Source organism: Mustela erminea, chromosome 7, assembly GCF_009829155.1.
Source record: "Mustela erminea isolate mMusErm1 chromosome 7, mMusErm1.Pri, whole genome shotgun sequence".
Lineage (NCBI taxonomy): Eukaryota > Metazoa > Chordata > Mammalia > Carnivora > Mustelidae > Mustela > Mustela erminea.
This window is the reverse complement of record NC_045620.1, coordinates 42,599,537-42,619,405: the sequence shown is the minus strand read 5'-3', so window position 1 is coordinate 42,619,405 and position 19,869 is coordinate 42,599,537. Positions and strand designations below refer to the sequence as shown.

At 39.9% G+C, this 19,869-nt stretch overlaps 2 protein-coding genes across 6 annotated transcripts in view; one reads left to right on the top strand and one right to left on the bottom strand.

Annotated features, from left to right (window-relative positions):
- Nucleotides 1-1,081: 1,081 nt before the first annotated feature.
- Nucleotides 1,082-19,721, bottom strand: MGME1 (mitochondrial genome maintenance exonuclease 1). 3 transcript variants are annotated; one of them, XM_032351478.1, is made up of 5 exons: nucleotides 19,637-19,721; nucleotides 18,134-18,713; nucleotides 13,718-13,934; nucleotides 2,616-2,748; nucleotides 1,082-2,231 (listed from the first exon to the last, which is right to left on the bottom strand). In XM_032351478.1, exons 2-5 carry the CDS (start codon nucleotides 18,645-18,647, stop codon nucleotides 2,070-2,072), a joined length of 1,026 nt encoding a protein of 341 aa, XP_032207369.1. In that variant the 5' UTR covers nucleotides 18,648-18,713; nucleotides 19,637-19,721; the 3' UTR covers nucleotides 1,082-2,069. The 3 variants fall into 3 exon arrangements, with proteins under 3 accessions (XP_032207369.1, XP_032207367.1, XP_032207368.1); XM_032351476.1 differs by lacking the exon at nucleotides 19,637-19,721 and adding an exon at nucleotides 19,394-19,614; XM_032351477.1 differs by lacking the exon at nucleotides 19,637-19,721 and adding an exon at nucleotides 18,807-19,377.
- Nucleotides 19,710-19,869, top strand: part of SNX5 (sorting nexin 5) — a 29,258-nt gene continuing 29,098 nt past the window's right edge. Inside the window, exon 1 of one of the 3 annotated variants that reach the window (XM_032351473.1) lies at nucleotides 19,710-19,817. The gene's annotated coding sequence lies outside the window, so the exon portion shown is untranslated. The remainder of the gene's footprint in view (nucleotides 19,818-19,869) is intronic. The other 2 variants (XM_032351474.1, XM_032351475.1) reach the window with 2 other exon arrangements.

The following is a 19,869-nucleotide window of genomic DNA, read 5'->3' as shown; positions in this document are numbered from 1 at the left end:
GCCGGGAAAATAATTTTTCATTGACATTTCCCTCTCAAGAGGATTGAGACTTCTTAAATGGGTGAGATCTGAGGACTACCAGGATTGTAGTGAGACACTGGTTTCTTATGTCTTTCTGGGAAGTCTGCCCAGGGATTAACTTTGGTTGTTCTCATAACCTTGTCTGCCTGGTCAGAAGACTCTGAGGGTCTTCCATGGGATTCTTAATGCCATTAGCTTGGGAGATTTGATGTAAAGCGCCAGGTCCAAGGTGCATTTCTATGAACCCTAGGAAACAAGTAAAATGCTGTCTTGGGTGCCTGGGTGGCTCAGTGGGTTAAAGCCTCTGCCTCTGCCTCTGGCTCAGGTCATGATCTCAGGGTCCTGGGATCAAGCCCTGCATTGGGCTCTCTGCTCAGCAGGGAGCCTGCTTCCCCTTGCCTCTCTGCCTACTTGTGATCTCTCCCTGTGCCAAATAAAATCTTAAAAAAAAAAAAAAAAAAAAAAGCTGTCTTGCTGGGCCTAATCTCAATTCTGGAGGGAGGCTTATTAAAGCAATGTGGGAAAAATCTGCTCTTACAACTTTTATTTTTTTGACAGACACAGATCATAAGTGGTCAGGGAGGCAGGCAGAGAGAGAGGAGGAAGCTGACTCCCTGCTGAGCAGAGAGCCCCACATGGGGCTCCATCCCAGGATCCCGGGATCATGACCCGAGCCGAAGGTAGAGGCTTTAACCCACTGAGCCACCCAGGCGCCCCATGCTCTTACAACTTTTAATGATCTCACTTGACTTTTGACTTTGGAAATGACAGGCTACGTGAATGTCTGCTGCTTGAAGAGAACGCAGAGGTGTGTATGAGTGAAAGTTCCCCTGCAATCCTCCTTCCTTGTATCTGAAGCTTACTTTCCTTGCCAGGTGGCCATCGCAGAGGATGCCTCCTTCCTGTATGTACTTACATAGAATTCACACCAAAGCTACTAGGCCAGTGGCAAAGCTGAATTCTGAACTTCTAAATACAAAATCTAAACAATTTCCAGGTTTATGAAATTACTCTATAAACACACTAATCTAAGTAAACAGAAACTGAAACAAGAGCCTCATTACTTTACTCATGTTATATTTTATTTCTTATAATTAATGGCTAACTAAAGAAAAAACTATAGCACCCTACTATTTTAAGACCGCAAGTCTAACTTAAATGCTATCCCATTCCATAAAACAGGGACCCTTCCCCCAAAGCTATAGTGGGCATTTATTTATTAAGTTTCCCGATCCCAGTGACAACTAATACTTTTTATTACTTATCAAACACACAAAAATTACTGTTCTCCATAGCTGAAGAATCTCACAAATGATACTTTTTCTTTATGTACATGGTTCATCGACTCAAACCAGAACAGAGCTACTAAAATATCCATAATTACAAAGCTCAGACTGGGGTCTGGCTACTCCTAAGGGTTATTCACTGGTATGTTAAGTGGGATTGTCAACCATGTGAAAAATGCTCCATCTTTCCAGAGAGCAATGTTTTACCTGAGGCTAAGGAATCACATTTATATGAAAAAAAATAAATTTTTTAAAAAAATGTTAAATGGAAGTTTTTTTCCCCCAAGTGAAATATACAGAAAACCTCAATATATAAAACTAGTTTCAGGAACTCACATTGGCAGTAGGAGTGGGCCGATGCGATTTCTCCCTCCACACATAGCTGGGCGCTTGTGACCCTTTCCCTCCTGGGGTACCTGGGGAACTTCTTGCATGCCAAGCCTCAAGCCCTCCAATCTCAATTCAAGGACTGGACATCCTTCTCAGGAACAGGTTATAGAGAGGAGTCCAAGAGCCACCAACATGGTGAGAATCCTGCTTTGCTATTCTAGGTAAATGATAGACCATGCTTACTTGTGCTTCTTTTATGTGCTCAAGTCCAACCCTTAACATCTAAATTTCTGTTTTTTTGATCTTTTTGGTTGTTATAGATTTCAACAAATACTTCCACTTTCAGATCCTGTGGCATCTCTACCTTAAGCGGCAATAGATCTTCCCAGATTGTGAGGAACCACTGAATGTTCCCAGACATCATTCTGTCCCTTAATCTGGTTTCTGAACATTCTGGTTCTTTTCCTTCTTTGTATATTCTTCTAGTCGAAGAAGCCACTTGGCCCAGTACTGTGAACAGAGCTCAGTGTCCATGAAATGTGGATGAGCAGGGGATCCATCTTTGTAGGCCACCACGATTAAGCCACACTGAACCTAGGAAGAAACACAGGGCAGTTCCAACATTTATACAGTAGGACCAGAGTTGAGGTTCATTTCCTTTTTGCTCTAGGGCAAACTCAGAATAAAACAATCTACAGTAATAACTCCTGTTTCTAAGAGGGTTTGGTGAAAGATTATGCCAGGATACGTAAGAACACAAAGATGACAAGTAAGATATTGAAGAATGGACTGTAAGCACTAAAGCACTATTAACAATGACAAAAAGCTCAGAACAGGGGAAGTGCTTTTTAAGGTGGTAGAAGGACAAGGAACAAAGTGAACAATGGGACACAAACAGAATAAAAATCACGAGGAGTTAAGTAGCCATGGATAAGCATCGAGCAAGGCTTTATGTAAGTACAGGCTCAGTGTCCCAACCTGAAAGCTATAGTTGGCATCATTATTTATGGCACCAACATAGGCCACAACCTGCAGCGGGTTGTCAAATGTATTTCGAATGTAAGGTTTCGGTTTCTCCGATGTCTTCCAATCAATCACACACAGCTTGCCCCTAAAGAGAAAGAAAAGGAAGTCTTTGTAAGTAATAGTTCAAACTGAGAAACCTTAAGCCTCTTCTTAGGTATGGTTTACTAATTACCACTCAATGACTGTTGCCTCTATTCTCCACTTTCCAAAAAGACAGCTAGCTCCTCTGAGCTTTACTCCTGAGGATTAGAGAAGTGTGATGTTCTCTTTCCTGAGTCCTATATTCAAGTCAGTAATGGGCCTGTCAGGGATAGGATGGGAAATGCTTCCGGAAGCACACCAGCGAGAATTATAGGTGCAGATCCATGCAGGAGTGCTGGGGAACTTTCCCATAGTTCCAGTTTCTAAACTGTCTCAAAAGTCCTTTGGACCTCCATGGCCTTGTTTAACAGTTGACATGGGAACTGAAACTATATCTATCACTATCTTAGTTGGATCTTAATTCAAGTATTTATCAGGATGAACCACAAGAGATCAGTAGCAATCCCCATCATAAAGGACAAAAGCATCATGGTGCTTCAGAAATTCTCTTGCTAGGAACCAAAGCTGGAGTTCAAATCCATAAGCATTTAATAGGCACTGATTATATGTGGAAATACAAATAAGAAAACTTGGTCCCTGCCTTGAAAGTTTACATATAGGGTAGGGTGTCTTACTATTAGGGGTATTGGGAAAGATAAAAAAAATTCTTGCCACTTTAAAATAAAGTCAAATAACCAGTATATTCCTCCCCATTACCCCTCTCCCAGTGGGGTTTATATTTGCCTAGTGCGGATATCAGAAGGATCACAGGGTGAGCAGACTGATAACTGGTGACTATCTGTTCATTCTGTCTTTCATGAACTTCAGTTTCAAAACCAGCAGTTCAGAGGGAGTTTTTGTACAAAGTATGCATGTTACCCACCTGCCACCATAGTTCTAGAACTTATGCAAGGTATTTATAAAGTCAGCCTAGAGTAGCACTGTCTAAAAGATATAAAATGCAAGCTATATATGTTATTTCAAATTTTCTAGTAACCACATCAAAAAAGAAAACAGGTGAAATTTTAATATTTTATTTAACCCAACATGCTCAAAATATTATCATTTCATTATGTAATGTTAAGAAGTTATTAATGGGAAACATCACATTCTTTTCTGTAGTATATCACTGAAATCTACTTTATATATTCACAGCATACCTCATTTTAGATTGGCCACACTCAAGTATCTAATTGTTGTATGTGCTAGTGGGTAGTCTTTTGGACAGTGCAGGGCTAGAGGTAGCTTTACTGTCTCTGCAATATTACAAAACCAATATAATCTATGAAAATGAAGAGAGGGCCCCAGTATCCCCAGGGGGCTTCACAGCTCTCAACCTGGAATAAATCAAAATACCTAAAATAAAGATTTTTGATATGGACCACCATTTCTTGCAACATACTATAATTTGCAGAACTAAATAATGTATAAAAGAGATTTTTAGTAGTATAAACCCAAATTAAAATTGCACTAAGACAGTTACAGTTCACAACAAATGAAAAGATGCTCAGCCTAAGTTAAGTGAAATACTGACTGAAACCACGAGAGACAATGTTGATAAACAGCACCTAATATGGTGTCATTAAAGGTGTGTACAGATAAGCACACTCACACCTGGGACAACTGAAAATGCTTGTTCCCTTTAATCCAGCAACTGTCCTTTTCAGTATGCACTGGAGAGCAATAGGTTGATATCCCAGGTGCAAGTGACAAAAGTCTGGAAAATATAAGTATTCATATCCAGGCCTACTTCAGATCAACTGAATTTATCCAAACTGTACATAAGATCCACCAAACCAACAAGTGAACCTCACAGCCATATACAAGGAGATATGTACACTGCTGCAGTTTGTAATTGTGGAAAACCAGAAATAACCTGAATGTTCCCCAGAGGGAAATAGATATGGTTCATTAATACAAAGGAATACCAAATAACAGTTAAAGAGAGAAGATCAAAATCACCAGGCTAACATCTATCGAGTAGTTTGCATTTTAAGTACTATACAGAGAATATCTCATTTAATCTCTGTAAGAACTCTATGAGGTAAGTCCTTTTATTTGTCTTATTTTAGAGATGAACAAACAGTACAGAAAGGCTAACTAGCTTAAGGTTAAGATGAAAAGCTAGAAACCAGACTTAGCCAGCCTGGCTCCAGAGCCAAATATCTTCCCAGCTTTGTGATACTATGCATGTAGAAATTTCTATATACTGTCACTCTTACAGACATGTAGGTAACAATACATGGTATTCTGTATATGTATCCTATACAGTTCTGTGTATGTATGTGGAAAGTAGACTGGCAGTGTCTTATACATGCATTAAACGGTGTTAGTCTTGTGGGTGTGTTAAGTAGTATAGGAAGTAGCCTAGGACATAGTGATTGTCTTTGGCAAGGGGACTGTGAGAGGAGGTTAGATGTGGTTATAGGTGATGTGAGCTTAGTTTATGGTATATTAAAAAAAATCGGAAGCAGATGTGACTATGTTAAATTAATTTTGAGTGGTGGAAAATTATTAAAAGAGAAAAGGATGTTGCAGATCTACATAAACTAATAAGGAAAGATCTCTAAAATAGTTTCAAAATGAAATAAAGCAGGGTTTGGCACTTTGTGTTAATAAGTGGGAGTGGAGACAAATGATTGTAACATACAGTCATAAAGTACCTCAAGACCATAAGAACTTTATTTTTAGGGAAGGAGGGAGGGAGGGAGTGGGAGGAAGGAAGAGAGAGAGAGGGAGAGAACCGAACAGGCTTGATATCACTACCCTGAGAGGAAGACCTGAGCCAAAATCAAGAGTTCAGTGCCTAACAGACTGAGCCATCCAGGTGCCCCAAGATCACAAGAACTTAAAATCAGAGTAGGGGTGGAGGATTCTGGGAAAATGGAAGAGTAGGAAGCACCTGAAATATGTAGGCCCACCTAGACAACAACTGCAATGGCAGAATCTGCTTGATATAATTATTGGAAATCTAGAGCCTACTGAAGGCTTGGATGGTAAACTCTGGTTAATTTTGGTCAATTTCAGCTCTTAACAACTACCCATTCCTCCCACCCCTTCTCAAGGGGCAGGCAGCTGTGCACATGATCCTGGAGGAGCGCATACACAGCTTGTGGGAATGAGAGCAGACAAAAAGGGCCCCATCCTCCCAATGTCAGGGATCTGTGCTCTCATCACTGACTGCTGCTCCAGTTCAGAGGTATAGATGAACAGGATGGCCATTGTTACTGCACCTCCCCCCACTGCTACAAGCCCCTCTTCCTCTAGCCAAATTACTTCCAGAGGACTTAAAAGGCCAAGGCCCACTTTTTCCAACCTTTCATTTTTCTCTTTTTCCCTTATTTGGGAATGAAGATACTAAAGACTACAGCACCGACAGGAAAAAGAAAGTGACTGTGTATGTCCAGGGAAGGGCACAGGCCCAGAAAGGCTTGAGAAGACCTTGAGTTTATACTTCTGGCTGATCTTAACACAGAGATAGCCTATGAGAACAATAACAAAACCCCAAACAAAAACAATGAATATGGGTGTCTGGGTGGCTCAGTCAGTTAAGTGTCTGCCTACGGCTCAGGTCATGATCTCAGGGTCCTGGGATTGAGTCCCATATCCGGCTCCCTGGTTCTCAGGGAGTCTGCTTCTTCCTCTGCCTGCTGCTCCCCCTGCTCGCTCCCCCTGTTAGTTCTCTGTCAAATAAATAAAATCTTAAAAAAAAAAAAAGTAAGCACTCTTGTAACAATGATTTGTAACTCCACTTTTTGTTTTCTACAGTTTTTTTTTAAAACCTTGAAACAAGCAGAAAAAAATATTGCTCTTAGGTTGATTGATCATACAAATCTTGATCAATGTTTTGTGAAACATCACATAGCACTGGTTCATCATGTTCTTTCACTCTGCTCAAGTGAACTGCCCTATACAGAGCACTGATTTCAACTAGTGTTTTGCCTAAGACTGCTGCTGTATCCTCCTGATGGGAAATATCTTACTGTTATTTTCTTTTTCTTTTTTTTTTAAGATTTTATTTATTTATTTGACAGCTAGAGATCACAAGTAGGCAGAGAGGCAGGCAGAGAGAGAGGAGGAAGCAGGCTCCCTGAAGAGCAGAGAGCCCGATGCGGGTCTGGATCGCAGGACCCTGGGATCATGACCTGAGCCAAATGCAGAGGCTTTAACCCACCAAGCCACCCAGGTGCCCCTTCACTGTTATTTTCTATACTCATTCTCATCTCCTTTCTTTCTTTTTTTCTAAAAGATTTTATTTATTTGAGACAAACAGAGAGAGCGTGAGCATGAGCATGGGGGGGTGGGATAGAGGGAGAGGGAGCAGCAGACTCCCCTGAGAAGCAGGGAGGTTGATGTGGGGCTCAACCCTAGGACCCTGATATCATGACCTGAGCTGAATGTGGATACTTAACAAACTGAGCCATCTAGGCGCTCCACTCATCTCCTTCTCTAGTTGTTCTTGAGCTCTCTGCAGTTCTCCTAATCTCCTGTCTTTTTCTAGCATTTCCAACTCCAGCTAGAATATTAGCTGTTGCTGCTGAAACAGGAGCTCCTCTGACTTGAGTCTCTCCATCATTTCTTGCCCCATCAGCGCTGGTTTTCATTCATGCTCCACGTTGGCCATTTCCTTTTGTCTCAGTTACTCCAGCCACATCTCCTTATACTTGTAAATCCACAATACTACCCACTCTATTGGATTAGGTAAATTCTTGCTATTTCTGTAAAACCCTGAGTTAGACATAATCCAAGGTACTTTTGAAACTATGCTGACTGCCTTTCTAACCCTTACCCTTAACCTGTCAGTAGTATCAGTAGTATCCTGTTGCTGCCAATGAGCCATGCACCTCAGGTGCCAGAGACTGCATGCAGCAAAGAGGGAGAGCCCCATGGATAGGTGAGTGGGTTTTTTTTCTACATAATTAAAGAGATGAATAAACCTAAAAAAATTATTAGTTTATGTTTTGGGGCACATAATATATAAAGACAATTTTATGACAACAACTAAAAGGGAAAAGTAGGGACAGAGTTGTTTAAAGGAATAGTTTCTATATGTCATTGAGGATGGTACAAATTTAAATTAGAGTGTTATAACTGGGATGTTAAAGGTAATCCCCATGGTAAGCACAAGGACAATAGCTATAGATATACAGAAAAGGGAATAAAAAAAGAATTGAAATGTTTCACTACAAAAAAGAAACAGAGGGGCGCCTGGGTGGCTCAGTTGGTTAAGCAACTGCCTTCGGCTCAGTTCATGGTCCCAGAGCCCTAGGATCGAGTCCCACATCGGGCTCCCAGCTCCATGGGGAGTCTGCTTCTCCCTCTGACCTTCTCTCTCACTCTGTCTCTCTCTCAAAATAAACTAAACAAAAAAAAAAAAAAAAAAAAAAAAAAAAAGAAAGAACACAAAAGACAGAAACATACAGGAAATGAGACAAAAAAGATATCATGCCTATAGAAAATAGGTGACAAAATGACAAAAGTCTCTCCTTATCAGTAACTAGTTTAAATGTAAATGGATTAAATTCTCTAATCAAAACACAGAGATTGGCAGGATGGCTAAAACAAATTCTCTAATCAAAACACAGAGATTGGCAGGATGGCTAAAACACAGGATTCAGGGGCACCTGGGGGGCTCAGTGGGTTAAAGCCTCTGCCTTCGGCTCAGGTCATGATCCCAGTGTCCTGGGATCGAGCCCCGCATCGGGCTCTTTGCTCCTCAGAGAGCCTGCTTCCTCCTCTCTCTTCCTGCCTGCTTCTTTGCCTACTTGTGATCTGTCTGTCAAATAAATAAAATCTTTAAAAAAAAAAAAAACAAAAAAAAAACAAACACAGGATTCAACTATATGCTGTCTACAAGAGACTCACTATAGACCCCAAGACACAGAGAAGATATTCCATGCAAATAAAAACCAAAAGAGAGCAAAGGTGGCTCTAACAGAAGAAATAGTCTTTAAATTGAAAAAAATGAGACAAAGAAAGACATTATATATTAATAAAAGGTTCAATACATCAAGAAGTATAACAATTATATACATTTACACACCTAGTAACAGGTTAGCAAAATAACATAAAGCAAAACCTGACAAAATTGAAGGGAGAAATACAGTTCTTTTTTAACTTTTATTTATTTACGTAATCCCTATACCCAACATGAGGGTCTGACCCGGAGATAAAAAGTCACATGCTCTTCCAAGAAAGCCAGCCAGGTGCCCCAGAAATTCAGTTCAATAATAATAGTAGGAGAACTTCGATACCAATTTTCAATAATGGATAGAACCAGACAGTAGGAAGTAAGAAAATAAAGGACTTATAATAACACAATAAACCAACTAGATCTAACAGACATACAGTAGTCTCTACCCAACAACAGAATACACACCTTTTCAACCACACACCAGGACATTTTCCAGACAATCCATATACTAGGCCATAAATTAAGTCTCAACATATTTAAACAGATAGATGTCACACAAAGCATCTTCTCCAATTACAAGATGAAGTTAGAAATCAGTAAAAGAAGTAGAACTTGAGTAAAAAATCATAAATTTGTGGAAATTAACATAACCAACCAAAGAAGTCACAGGGGAAATCAGAAGATACTTAGAGGTGAATATAAATGAGAACACAGCATACCAAAACTATGGGACACAGTGAAAACAGTGTTAGGGAAGCTATACAACAATAAATACTTATATTAATAAACAATGAGGGGTGCCTGGGTGGCTCAATGGATTAAAGCCTCTGCCTTCGGCTCAGATCATGGTCTCAAGGTCCTGAGTTGGGCTCTCTGCTTCCTCCTCTCTCTGCCTGCCCCTCTGCCTACTTGTGATCTCTGTCAAATAAATAAATAAAATTTAAAAAATCTAAGAAAAAAAAGAAACAACGAAGAATCAAATCAACATCCTAACCTTACAACTTAAGGAACCAAAAAAACAAAGTAAACCCAAAACTTATAGAAGAAAATAAAAGAGATTAAAGACAAATGAATTTCAGAATAGAAAATCAATAGGAAAAAAAATCAGTGAAAATAAACACAAAACCTACGAGGACTATATCATGAAGAAATAGAATAAATGAACAGCTCTATAATTAGAAAGAAGATTTTATCAGTAATCAAAAATCTCCTGGCAACTAACAGCTCTAGACCTGATGATTTCATATGGATGAATCCCACCAAACATTTACATAACTAATACCAATGCTAAAACTTTCCCAAATAAATTGTAAAGTAGGGAACTTTGTAATTCACTCTATGAATACAGTATTACCCTGATACCAAAGCCAGACAAAGGCACTACAAGAAAACTACAGAATAATCCTTACAAACAAAGTTGTAAAAGTCCTCTACAAAATAGTAGCAAATAAAATTCAGCACTTATTAAAAGAATCATACAGCATCACAAAGTGGGCTTTATTCCTGGAATGCAAGAATGGTTAAACACAAAAATCCACCAATGTTATATGCCTTATTAATAGAATGAAGGAAACCATTTGATCATCTTAACTGATGAAGAAAAACCATCTGACAAAATGAAATACCTTTTATGAAAAAAATACTCAAAATGCTAGGGATAGAAAAAAACTACCTCAATATAATAAAAGCCATATACATATGAAAAGCCCACAGCATACTCAATGGTGAAAGACTGTAAGGTCTTCCTCTAAGATCAGGAACAAGGCAAGGCTGCCTGCTTTCATCACTTCTATTTAACAGATCTGGATGTTCTAGCCAGGGCAATTAGGTAAAACAAAGAAATAAAAAAGCAACCAAGCTGGAAAGGAAGAAGTAAAATTATCTCTGTTTACAGATGAATGATCTTTTATGTTAAAAATTCTAAAGAATAGGGGTGCCTGGGTGGCTCAGTGGGTTAAAGCCTCTGCCTTCGGCTCAGGTCATGATCCCAGAGTCCTGGGATCGAGCCCCACATCGGGCTCTCTGCTCAGCAGGGAGCCTGCTTCCTCCTCTCTCTCTGCCTGCCTCTCGGCCTACTTGTGATCTCTGTCTGTCAAATAAATAAATAAAAAATCTTAAAAAAAAAAAATTCTAAAGAATACACACAAAAACTGGTAGGACTATATAAATAAATTCACCAAAGTAGCAGGATACAAAGTCAACACACAAGTCCAGTGCATTTCTATACATAAACAATGAACAATATGGAAAGGAAATTACAAAAACAATTCCATATAACATCAAAATGAACAAAATACTTGGGAATTAACCAAGGAGACTGAAGACTTGCACAATGAAAACTGCAAATCACTGTTGAAAAAAATGAAAAAATTTAAAAAACTTAAAAGACCTAAATGAAAACATGCCCCATATTCACAGATTAGATGTAATATTTTTAAGATGTTCATATTACCCCAAGTGATCTGCATATTTAATACAATCTATAAAAATCTCAATGACGATTTTGCACAAATTGAAACCAATCTTAAAATCCACATGGAATCTAAAAGGGACTCTGAAAAGCCAAAATAACCCTAAAAAAACAAAAAAAAACCCAAAAAAACAAAAAACCAAGCAAACCTGGAGGACTCTCACTTGTTAATTTCAAAGCTTACTACAAAGCTATAGTAATTAAAACAGTATGGTACTTGTATAAATACAGATGCAGGGGCACCTGGGTGGCTCAGTGGGTTAAGCCTCTGCCTTCGGCTCAGGTCATGATCCCGGGGTCCTGGGATCGAGCCCCACATTGGGCTTTCTGCTCTGCAGGGAGCCTGCTTCCTCCTCTCTCTCTGCCTGCCTCTCTGCCTACTTGTGATCTCTGTCAGATAAATAAAGAAAAAATCTTTAAAAAAAAAAAAAAAAAAAAAGACAGATGCATAGACTGATGGAAATGAATAGAAAGCCCAGAAACCCTCACATACACCATCACGTGATTTTTGACAAAGGCACCACATCTATTCAATGAGGAAAGGACAGTCTTTTCAACAAATGGTACTGGGGAAACTGGACATCCACACAAAAAGAATAAAGTTGGACTCTTACCTAACACCATATAAAAATTTTAACTCAAAATGGATCCATGACTTAAAGGGAATACTTAAAACTACATAAAACTCAGAAGAAAACATAGGACCCAAGCTTAATGACACTGGATTTGGTGGTGATTTTACTGAATGTGACACCAAAGGCACAGGCACAACAACAAAATACACCAATTGGCTTACAGGAAAAGCTCTAAAAATTGTGCATCAAAGCACAAGGATAAAGATTAGTCAGTCAAAGAAAGACAAATACTTTGATTTTACTCACATGAGGTACCAAAGAGTAGTTATTTACAGAGACCGAAAGTAGAATGGTGGTTGCCAGGGGCTGAAAGCAGGGGAGAGTATAGTAATCACTGTTTAATGGGCACAGAATTTCAGTTTTATAAGATGACATGTCCTGGAGATGGATGGTATTGACGGTTGTACAACATCTTGAATGTATTTAATGGTAATAAATATTTTACCACATTAAAACCTTTTTAAAAGAAAAAGTGGAAATGGGAGACTTACTTTTAGTAGCGTGGGTTAACTACATATATTACCTATTAAAAATGTTTTAAAAATTTCTGAAACCTTAATTTCCAAAAATATTCAATGGACATATTCTCAATGTTGATCCTTTCCACTTGAAGAGCAGAAAACAATCATCAGTACTGTGGACAGCACTGTGAAGTGTCTGGTGTTAGGAACTTCTTTTTTTGATTTTGTTGTGTTTTTTTTTTGGTTTTTGTTTTAAAGATTTTATTTATCTAAGAGAGAGAGAGAGAAAGCACAAGTGAGGGGATGGTCAGAGGGAGAAGCAGATTCCCTGCTAAGCAGGGAGCCCAACTCAGGACTTGATCAGGGGCTCTGGGATCATGACCTGAGCTGAAGGCAGACACCCAAGCAACTGAGCCACCCAGGCTCCCTCAGTGTCAGGAACTTATTGAAAGCCTTATGTAGAACTGCCTATGGCTACCTTGGTTAATCTAAAAGGCAACAAAAAATAGCCTATTAAATTTCTAGGCACACAGGGTTCTTCTCAGATACGAGGCAGTTATGGCATAAAACTGTTAGGTGCCCTGAACAATTTCCAGACTAATGAATATTCTGTCAATTTTTTTAAAATTTAAATTTTGACTAGAGTTCCAAGAGTTACACTCACAGGTTTTTACCTATCCTGGTGTGTAGCCCATATATATTTTTTTTTTTTTTTTGGAATAGGGTATCTGCAGGTTACATCTCCCCTTGGAATCTGGAATTAGTGGGAAAAACAGTAACATAGCAACAATTTAAAAACCACAGAAAGCTTTAGTAAGTTCAGAGTCCCTACCCATGTCAACTACCACCTGGAAGCCAGGAAAAGAAATGATTTTCAGGGCTAACAGATCAAGGTGCTATTTTTAGGGAAAAGGGAAAGAAAATGCAGGAATCAAACTGGATCTTTTTTTTTTAAGCTATTTATTTTAGAGAGAGAGAAAGAGAGTAAGAGAGCATGTGCATGAGTTGCAGGGGGATGGGTGGGAGCAGAGGGAGAGGAAGAAAAGTCTTAAGCTGACTCCACACTCAGCACACACCCGACCCAGTGCTCAATCTCATGACCCTGAGATAAGAACCAGAGTCAAAATCAAGAGTTGGACGCTTAACAGACTGAGCCCACCACTTGGGTGCCCCATCAAATTGGATCTAGTGGTTAGCAGCTTGCTTGGGAGTAGGGAAGGAGGAACATGCTGGATATGGAAAAATTATACCTTTTTTCTACCAAACACTGATTCTGAAACACAAATTTACAAGAATTATGAGGCTCTTCCCCATGTGTCTCTTATCTCCTGCCCCATTCCCAATTCTTTTATGTATCATAGAGGTTTTTGACTTCACAGGGCTGTACCTTGAAACAGGAGTTCAGAGGAAAAAATAGTGTTTGACAGGCATCATCTGTTCCACCCCGCATTACTTTATCTCCACACTTTGATAGAAAAAAATCTAATACTTACTGATATTCAGCCACACAGTCCAGTAGACCTACATACTTTAGGGTCTCATGTTGAACAGCGCTTTCAAGAGCTCGCACTCCACTGACATCTTTCAAGATATGCTGGACACTTTCAATATATCCAGATTCGAGATTTTCTTCTCTTTCCTTCAAGTCCCCCTCAGGTGCAAGTATGCTTTCCAAGGCTTTATGGAACCGTTTCCCTTGTAAAAATATGTCTGAAAAGAAAATCGGGGGAAAAAACAAACAAGAACAAAGTCTAAAAAACAAATACTTAAAAACCTCTGAACAATAAAATTAGAAATTATATGAATTACCTTTAAGTGACAACTGCTAAGATACCACATTTTAGCCTCTTCTGAAATCTAAGAATGTACTTTGAAAAGCAAAGGGACTTAAGAGGCGTCTGGGTGGCTCAGTGGGTTGGGTCTCTGGCTTCAGCTCAGGTCCTGATCTCAGGGTCCTGGGATCAAGCCCCACATCAGGCTCTCTGCTCGGCGGGGAGCCTGCTTCCCCCTCTCTCTCTGCCTGCCTGTCTGCCTACTTGTGATCTCTGTCAAATAAATAAATAAAATCTTAAAAAAAAAAAAAGAGTAAAGGGACTTAAAATAGTTTGAACAATAAAGAGAATCAAAATAAAGAATTTCTAGTAGAATTAGGCCAAAGCTACAGTTGAAGATCTAGGGCAACACCTAGTTTATCATATTATGAATTTAAGCATCCGTTTTAGTAACTTAACTGGTTATGAGAAATAATTATTAGAAAGTTAAGGAACTGTGCTTCTGTTCACAGTTCTTTTTACAACCAACACCAAATTAATGAACACAGTGGGGGAATCCTTTCACTAACAGGCCTAATGAATGGCAAGGAATAAAAATCAAGTCACATACAAATTAAAAACAAACTGCACGTTTTGGGGCTTGGGGGTAAGAGGATATATGTAACACTCTTCTGCACTTTTTGGGGGGACTAAAACAGGTTAAGACAGTTGCTCTATCCTGAAATTTTTCCTCATATGCTTAAGAAAAATTAGACATGTAATTGACATATAAGGCTGTATTCATTTCAGGCATTCAACATAATGATTTGGTATCTGTATATCCTCATACATTTTTAAGTTAAGAAAATACAAATAAATCCAAGAAATTGTACATATTCACTTCATCCTTGACAAGAGAAGGAAACAAAGGGAAGGCATTGTGCTAAGAAGTGACCCTGGTGCTTTAAAAATATTATTTAACTTTCAAACACAACAACCCAGCAAGGTAACAATCATGACTCCCAGTTTAATGAATGAGGCTTACACAATGCTTTGCCCCAAAGCAAAAAGGCAGACTAGCAGCCTGGCACCAGAGTCCATGTTCAATTCCAGTCCATCATACAACAGAATGAGGAAGGCAAAATTAGGGATTAGAGTAGGAAATATATATGCATGGAGACAGACCCATAGAAAATTAGGAAAATCTGATCTAGTAAGGTAATTTCAATGCATATATTACATTTGTCAAATACTCTTTTACCAAGACTTTGAAAGGTCAGTTCTATCACTGTCAAAAAATAGAATCACTGCTGGGAAATTACTTGGAGAGTTAAATGACATTCAACTGAAGAACTGAGCTATTATACTCCAAATTTACTTGGCTCAACTGGACTTATTTGCATGTGAAAGACCTACAAGAAATTTAAGAGAGATGGAATTAAAATCTAGGTAAAAGTACAGCATTCATCTATAGAGAAATTTAATGAGGCAGAACACAAACATGGTCAAAACAGGAAGAAAACAAACTGTTTTATCAATTGCCAAGCAAATAAACAATTTTCTACTTCAGACTTAACCCTTAGCTAGGTCCTTCACATATAAGAGGCAACAAACAACAGAATCTAGATGTGGGGTCCCCTTCATTGTAAGGCTCAGAACATTAAATATGATTGAATTTATCAAAGTAAATTTTATTATTATTAGTTTTTTAAGATTTTATTCATTTATTTGAGAGAGCAAGTAGAGCAGGGGGAAGGAGCAGAGGAAGAGGGAGAAGCAGACTCCCCACTGAAGAGGGAGCCAGAAACAGAACTTGATCTCAGGATGTTGGGATCCTAACTTGAGCCAAAGGTAGATGCTTAACCAAGTGAGCCACCTAGGTGCCCCTAAGTAAATTTTAAAAGCACAAGATTTATTGCAGATAGCATCATCAGAATATTCATTCAGTAAACTAAAGGAATGAAAATGAAATGTTTTCAAGTCCCAGTATATAATGTGCATTTAAGAGAAAAAAAAAATCCATGAGTCTCCAAGATTCTGACTGATAAACTGGCAGGATGGATAATATTTTAAGATTAAAAATTAACTGGGGCACCTGGGGGCTCTCTGCTCAGCGGGGAGCCTGCTTCCCCTTCTCTCTCTGCCTGAATCTCTGCCTACCTGTGATCTCTCTCTCTGTCAAATAAATAAATAAAATCTTAAAAAAAAAAAAAGATTAAAAATTAACTATTTTTAGTAATAAACTGGAAAAAATAAACTCCACCCCTTCCCACTATGATCAACACTTAAAAATAAATCCAAGCTGGACTTTATTTATTTATTTATTTATGTGATAGAGAGAGAGAGAGAGAGAGAGATCACAAGTAGGCAGAGAGGCAGGCAGAGAGGGGGGGGAAGCAGGCTCCCCGCCAAGCAAAGAGCCTGTTGCGGGGCTCAATCCCAGGACCCTGAGATCATGACCTGAGCTGAAGGCAGAGGCTTTAACTCACTGGGTCACCCAGACGCCCCAAGTCGGACTTTTTTTATCTTTGGCAATCTTCAAAAGGTAAAGCGACACTGGAGAAATTGACCAAATGTTGAGAATGCCAGCTCAGGCACATCTCTATGCTCTAGCCTTTGGAAAGAGCAGGGGGAAAAGAATTTACCAATACCGTATTTTAAAAAACTCCCTCTCCTGACCCATTAATCAATTTAGTGGGCTATGACATGCTTTTTCTTTCTTTTCTTCCCTTCTTTATAGGTAGGGGGAAGCATGACCCTAATCCTCATGTGATTGTCCCTTATGAAAAAAAAGTGATTCTGCCTGTTTCTTAAAATTGATCCTGAGAAACTCGTCAGAGTAATAGATCAACAAAGTGAATTATATGGAAAACAACCATTGTTTTACTTCTGCTTGGGATAGTGAAGCACCTTCACATTCCCAACAGAAATTCCTTTCCTTTATCAAGGCCTCCAGAGTACTTTTTTACTTTGTGCCAAGGGCTACAAAGTCCTAGGTTCCCAAACTCCTAGCAGGTTTCTGCCTTTACTTATCTGTGATTTCAGCATCCCCACAAACTATGATATTCCAGGTTCAAGGAAAATCAAAAACAACTTCCCATGAGGAAACAATGTCAAGTCTAAATCCTAGTAGTACAAAATATGAAAATTAAGATGACATTAGATTTCATTTTATGCTGCTTGTTTAGAAAGCAAAAAATAGCTAGTGATTGTTACTTATTACCTAAAGGCAGTTAGCTCCTGCATATATTCCTCCCCCACCAGAGCTGAGGAATGTTCTAAAGGATGAGGACCTTGACCATTTTTTGACATATGCAGGTGCTGTCTATATACTTAACGTATGTGACATATTTAATGTGTTACCCACACAGTTTTTTCTAAGGTGCCACAAAATTAGTGCATTACTCTCGAAATTAAAAGTGCTCTCTACCAGCCACAAGGGGTATACGTACTGCTTTCGGGGAAGCACGGGCTAAGGAATGATCAACCAAAAAAACCTAGCTTTAATAAAAGACAACTATATCACTCTGATGGGACCAGCTAATTCACCTGTGCCAATGGTCTTTCACCTTTCTTTCGAATGAAACCTGTTTTAAGGAAGCTATTCTCCTCACCCAAGAAGTTAGTATTAGGAGCTGAAAGCTTAAGTTTATTTGTTCTCAGTTACTAAACAAGAGCATCAGATTATTTCAGTTTACCAAAATCTAAACACAAATCATGTGCTCCGGTTTACTCCCTGTCTTTAAATTTACACGTCAATGAGGATAAGTAGAGCCAGGGGCAGTCACCGCATTCTGAAGAGAATGCCTAGCAAACAAGTAGAATTCCATTATCAGGTGACTGTTTTCCTTAATCAAAGAAAACAGGCAACTTTAATACTTAAGTTTGTAGCTTATAAAAGAATTTTCTAAATCATTTAGTCAAACTACTTGCTCTCTGTGCTTCAGTTTCATTTCATCTGAAATGAGAATAATAGTATATATTCTGCATAGGGTTGTTAATGATTGAGTTAATTCAGATTAAGTGCTATTTAATGCTACTTATCATTTGAAAGCAGCACCTCACTAGTTCAGGTCAAAAACACCCTCACTCTTTTGACACTGGTTCTATAGTCTAGAAAACACAGTAACCATACAGAACCAGGATTGAGAAAATTACTTGAAGAATATTCTGCAAAGCCATCCTCTCCCAGTTCCAGAATCATCCGCTGTTTCCACCTCTCCAAGTAGAAAAGCTGTTCTGATGTCATGGTCTGCTGAAGGATCTTGGTCACACTACGTGCTGTATTTCTTTGCAAAGGGATTTTCAAAGGAACTGTAGGAGTACTTGTTGCGTTTGGTTTTATGCTTTTCTCTGGATTGAAGAGAGGACACCAGTTTCGTGGAACTCTTGCTTCTTCATCTTGCTTAGGGGGCTTACACTTACTCACAGGTCCATAAAGTAAATTATCTTCCTCAAACAATGATTCTGGAGTCTGAGCAAGGCCTCTGGATGACAAGACAGATTGTACTAAATCAGAGTACTTTCCTTGGTCCACTTCTTTATAAGGGTTCACTTTTTTCTTCCGGCTGCATGAGTAAGAGGAAGTGGAGAAATCCACATGGGCGGTTGGTTCTAGAGAAAACCTCTTTGAACTTCTAAGCTGCCTGCAGATGGTGTGAAACGCCTTCATCTTTAGATGCTTTCTCACTTCCCTCTAGTCTACTGGCAATGTTGAGGGCCTTTTATCTTTGCACTCCTATTAAAGAGAAAAGTGGAGTTAGATACCAAATGCATTAAATATTTGAACGGCTAAAATGGAAACTGCATCAGTACGGTAAGGCACGTTAACCTGCATTCCATTAAGCTTTTCCGACATGTCTGGACAATGCTATTTCCAAAGAAAGACCTCGTTAATAGGCAGAACGACCAGTACTTGTTAAATGTGAAATAGTACAGCTTGGGGGCAAGACGTCGCTAATATTCAATCCGAAGAATCGGGACACCTAAGAAGGGAGGCATGTGAGACATAGAGAAAAAGAGAATGCTACAGCCCGTCCCATAGCGGCCACGACGGTCAAGGTGAACCGCTGATCCCTAGATACCAGGCTCCCTGCTTGCTAAGTATTCCAGGAGAAGACTTCTCACTAAACTCTCGCTCGCTTTAAGGTGGTTACTTCTGCGACACGGTTTTACAGACTCGGAAATTGAGCTTCTGAACGGTCCCACCAGGAAAGCGCGGGTAAGCAGCGGTCAGCGGGGCCCATCATCGTGATCCCAAGACTGGGGCCTTCCGCTCCGCCCTACATTTGGAACCACGGCCTGCATGTGGAACCAGGGTCCTACAGGTGGACCGGACGGCTGGGGTCTCTGCTGTGGGAATCAGGATTAGGGAAGAAACAGCTTAAACAGTAACCAGCTCTCGGCCAGGAAAGGTACCTCAGAAGCACCAGACTTCACTCAACTTCCAACGCGCCCACAACCTCTCCAGACCCGTACTTTCCCCGGTCCCGCGCTCAGAGATCGAGTTAGGCCCCGCCTAAGGGGCGGCGGTCCCCGCCTGCACCGCGGCGCTGACGCCTCGCTGCTAGCCTCTCCTTCACCGCCGTAGACACTCCCGCGATCCTTGAGGAGTCCCTCCCCTCCGGAGTTAGCGCGCGTTCTGTCAAATCGCGCCCTTACGCTCTCACGATATCTTGTGTACGTCACAGCCCGTCGCCATCTTGAACTCTGGCTGAGTAATAAATTGCCCCGCGCGAGAGCGCGGGCTTTCTTGAGACGCGCATTGCTGAGAGCGTCCACGTTGCTCCGAGTCCTTGTCGCGGCCCTGCGGTTGGCGGTTTCCGCGTGGCCCGGAGCGAGGGTAGGCCACGCGTAGCTTTTTTGCCCGGCTCCAAGATGGACGGCAGCGGGGA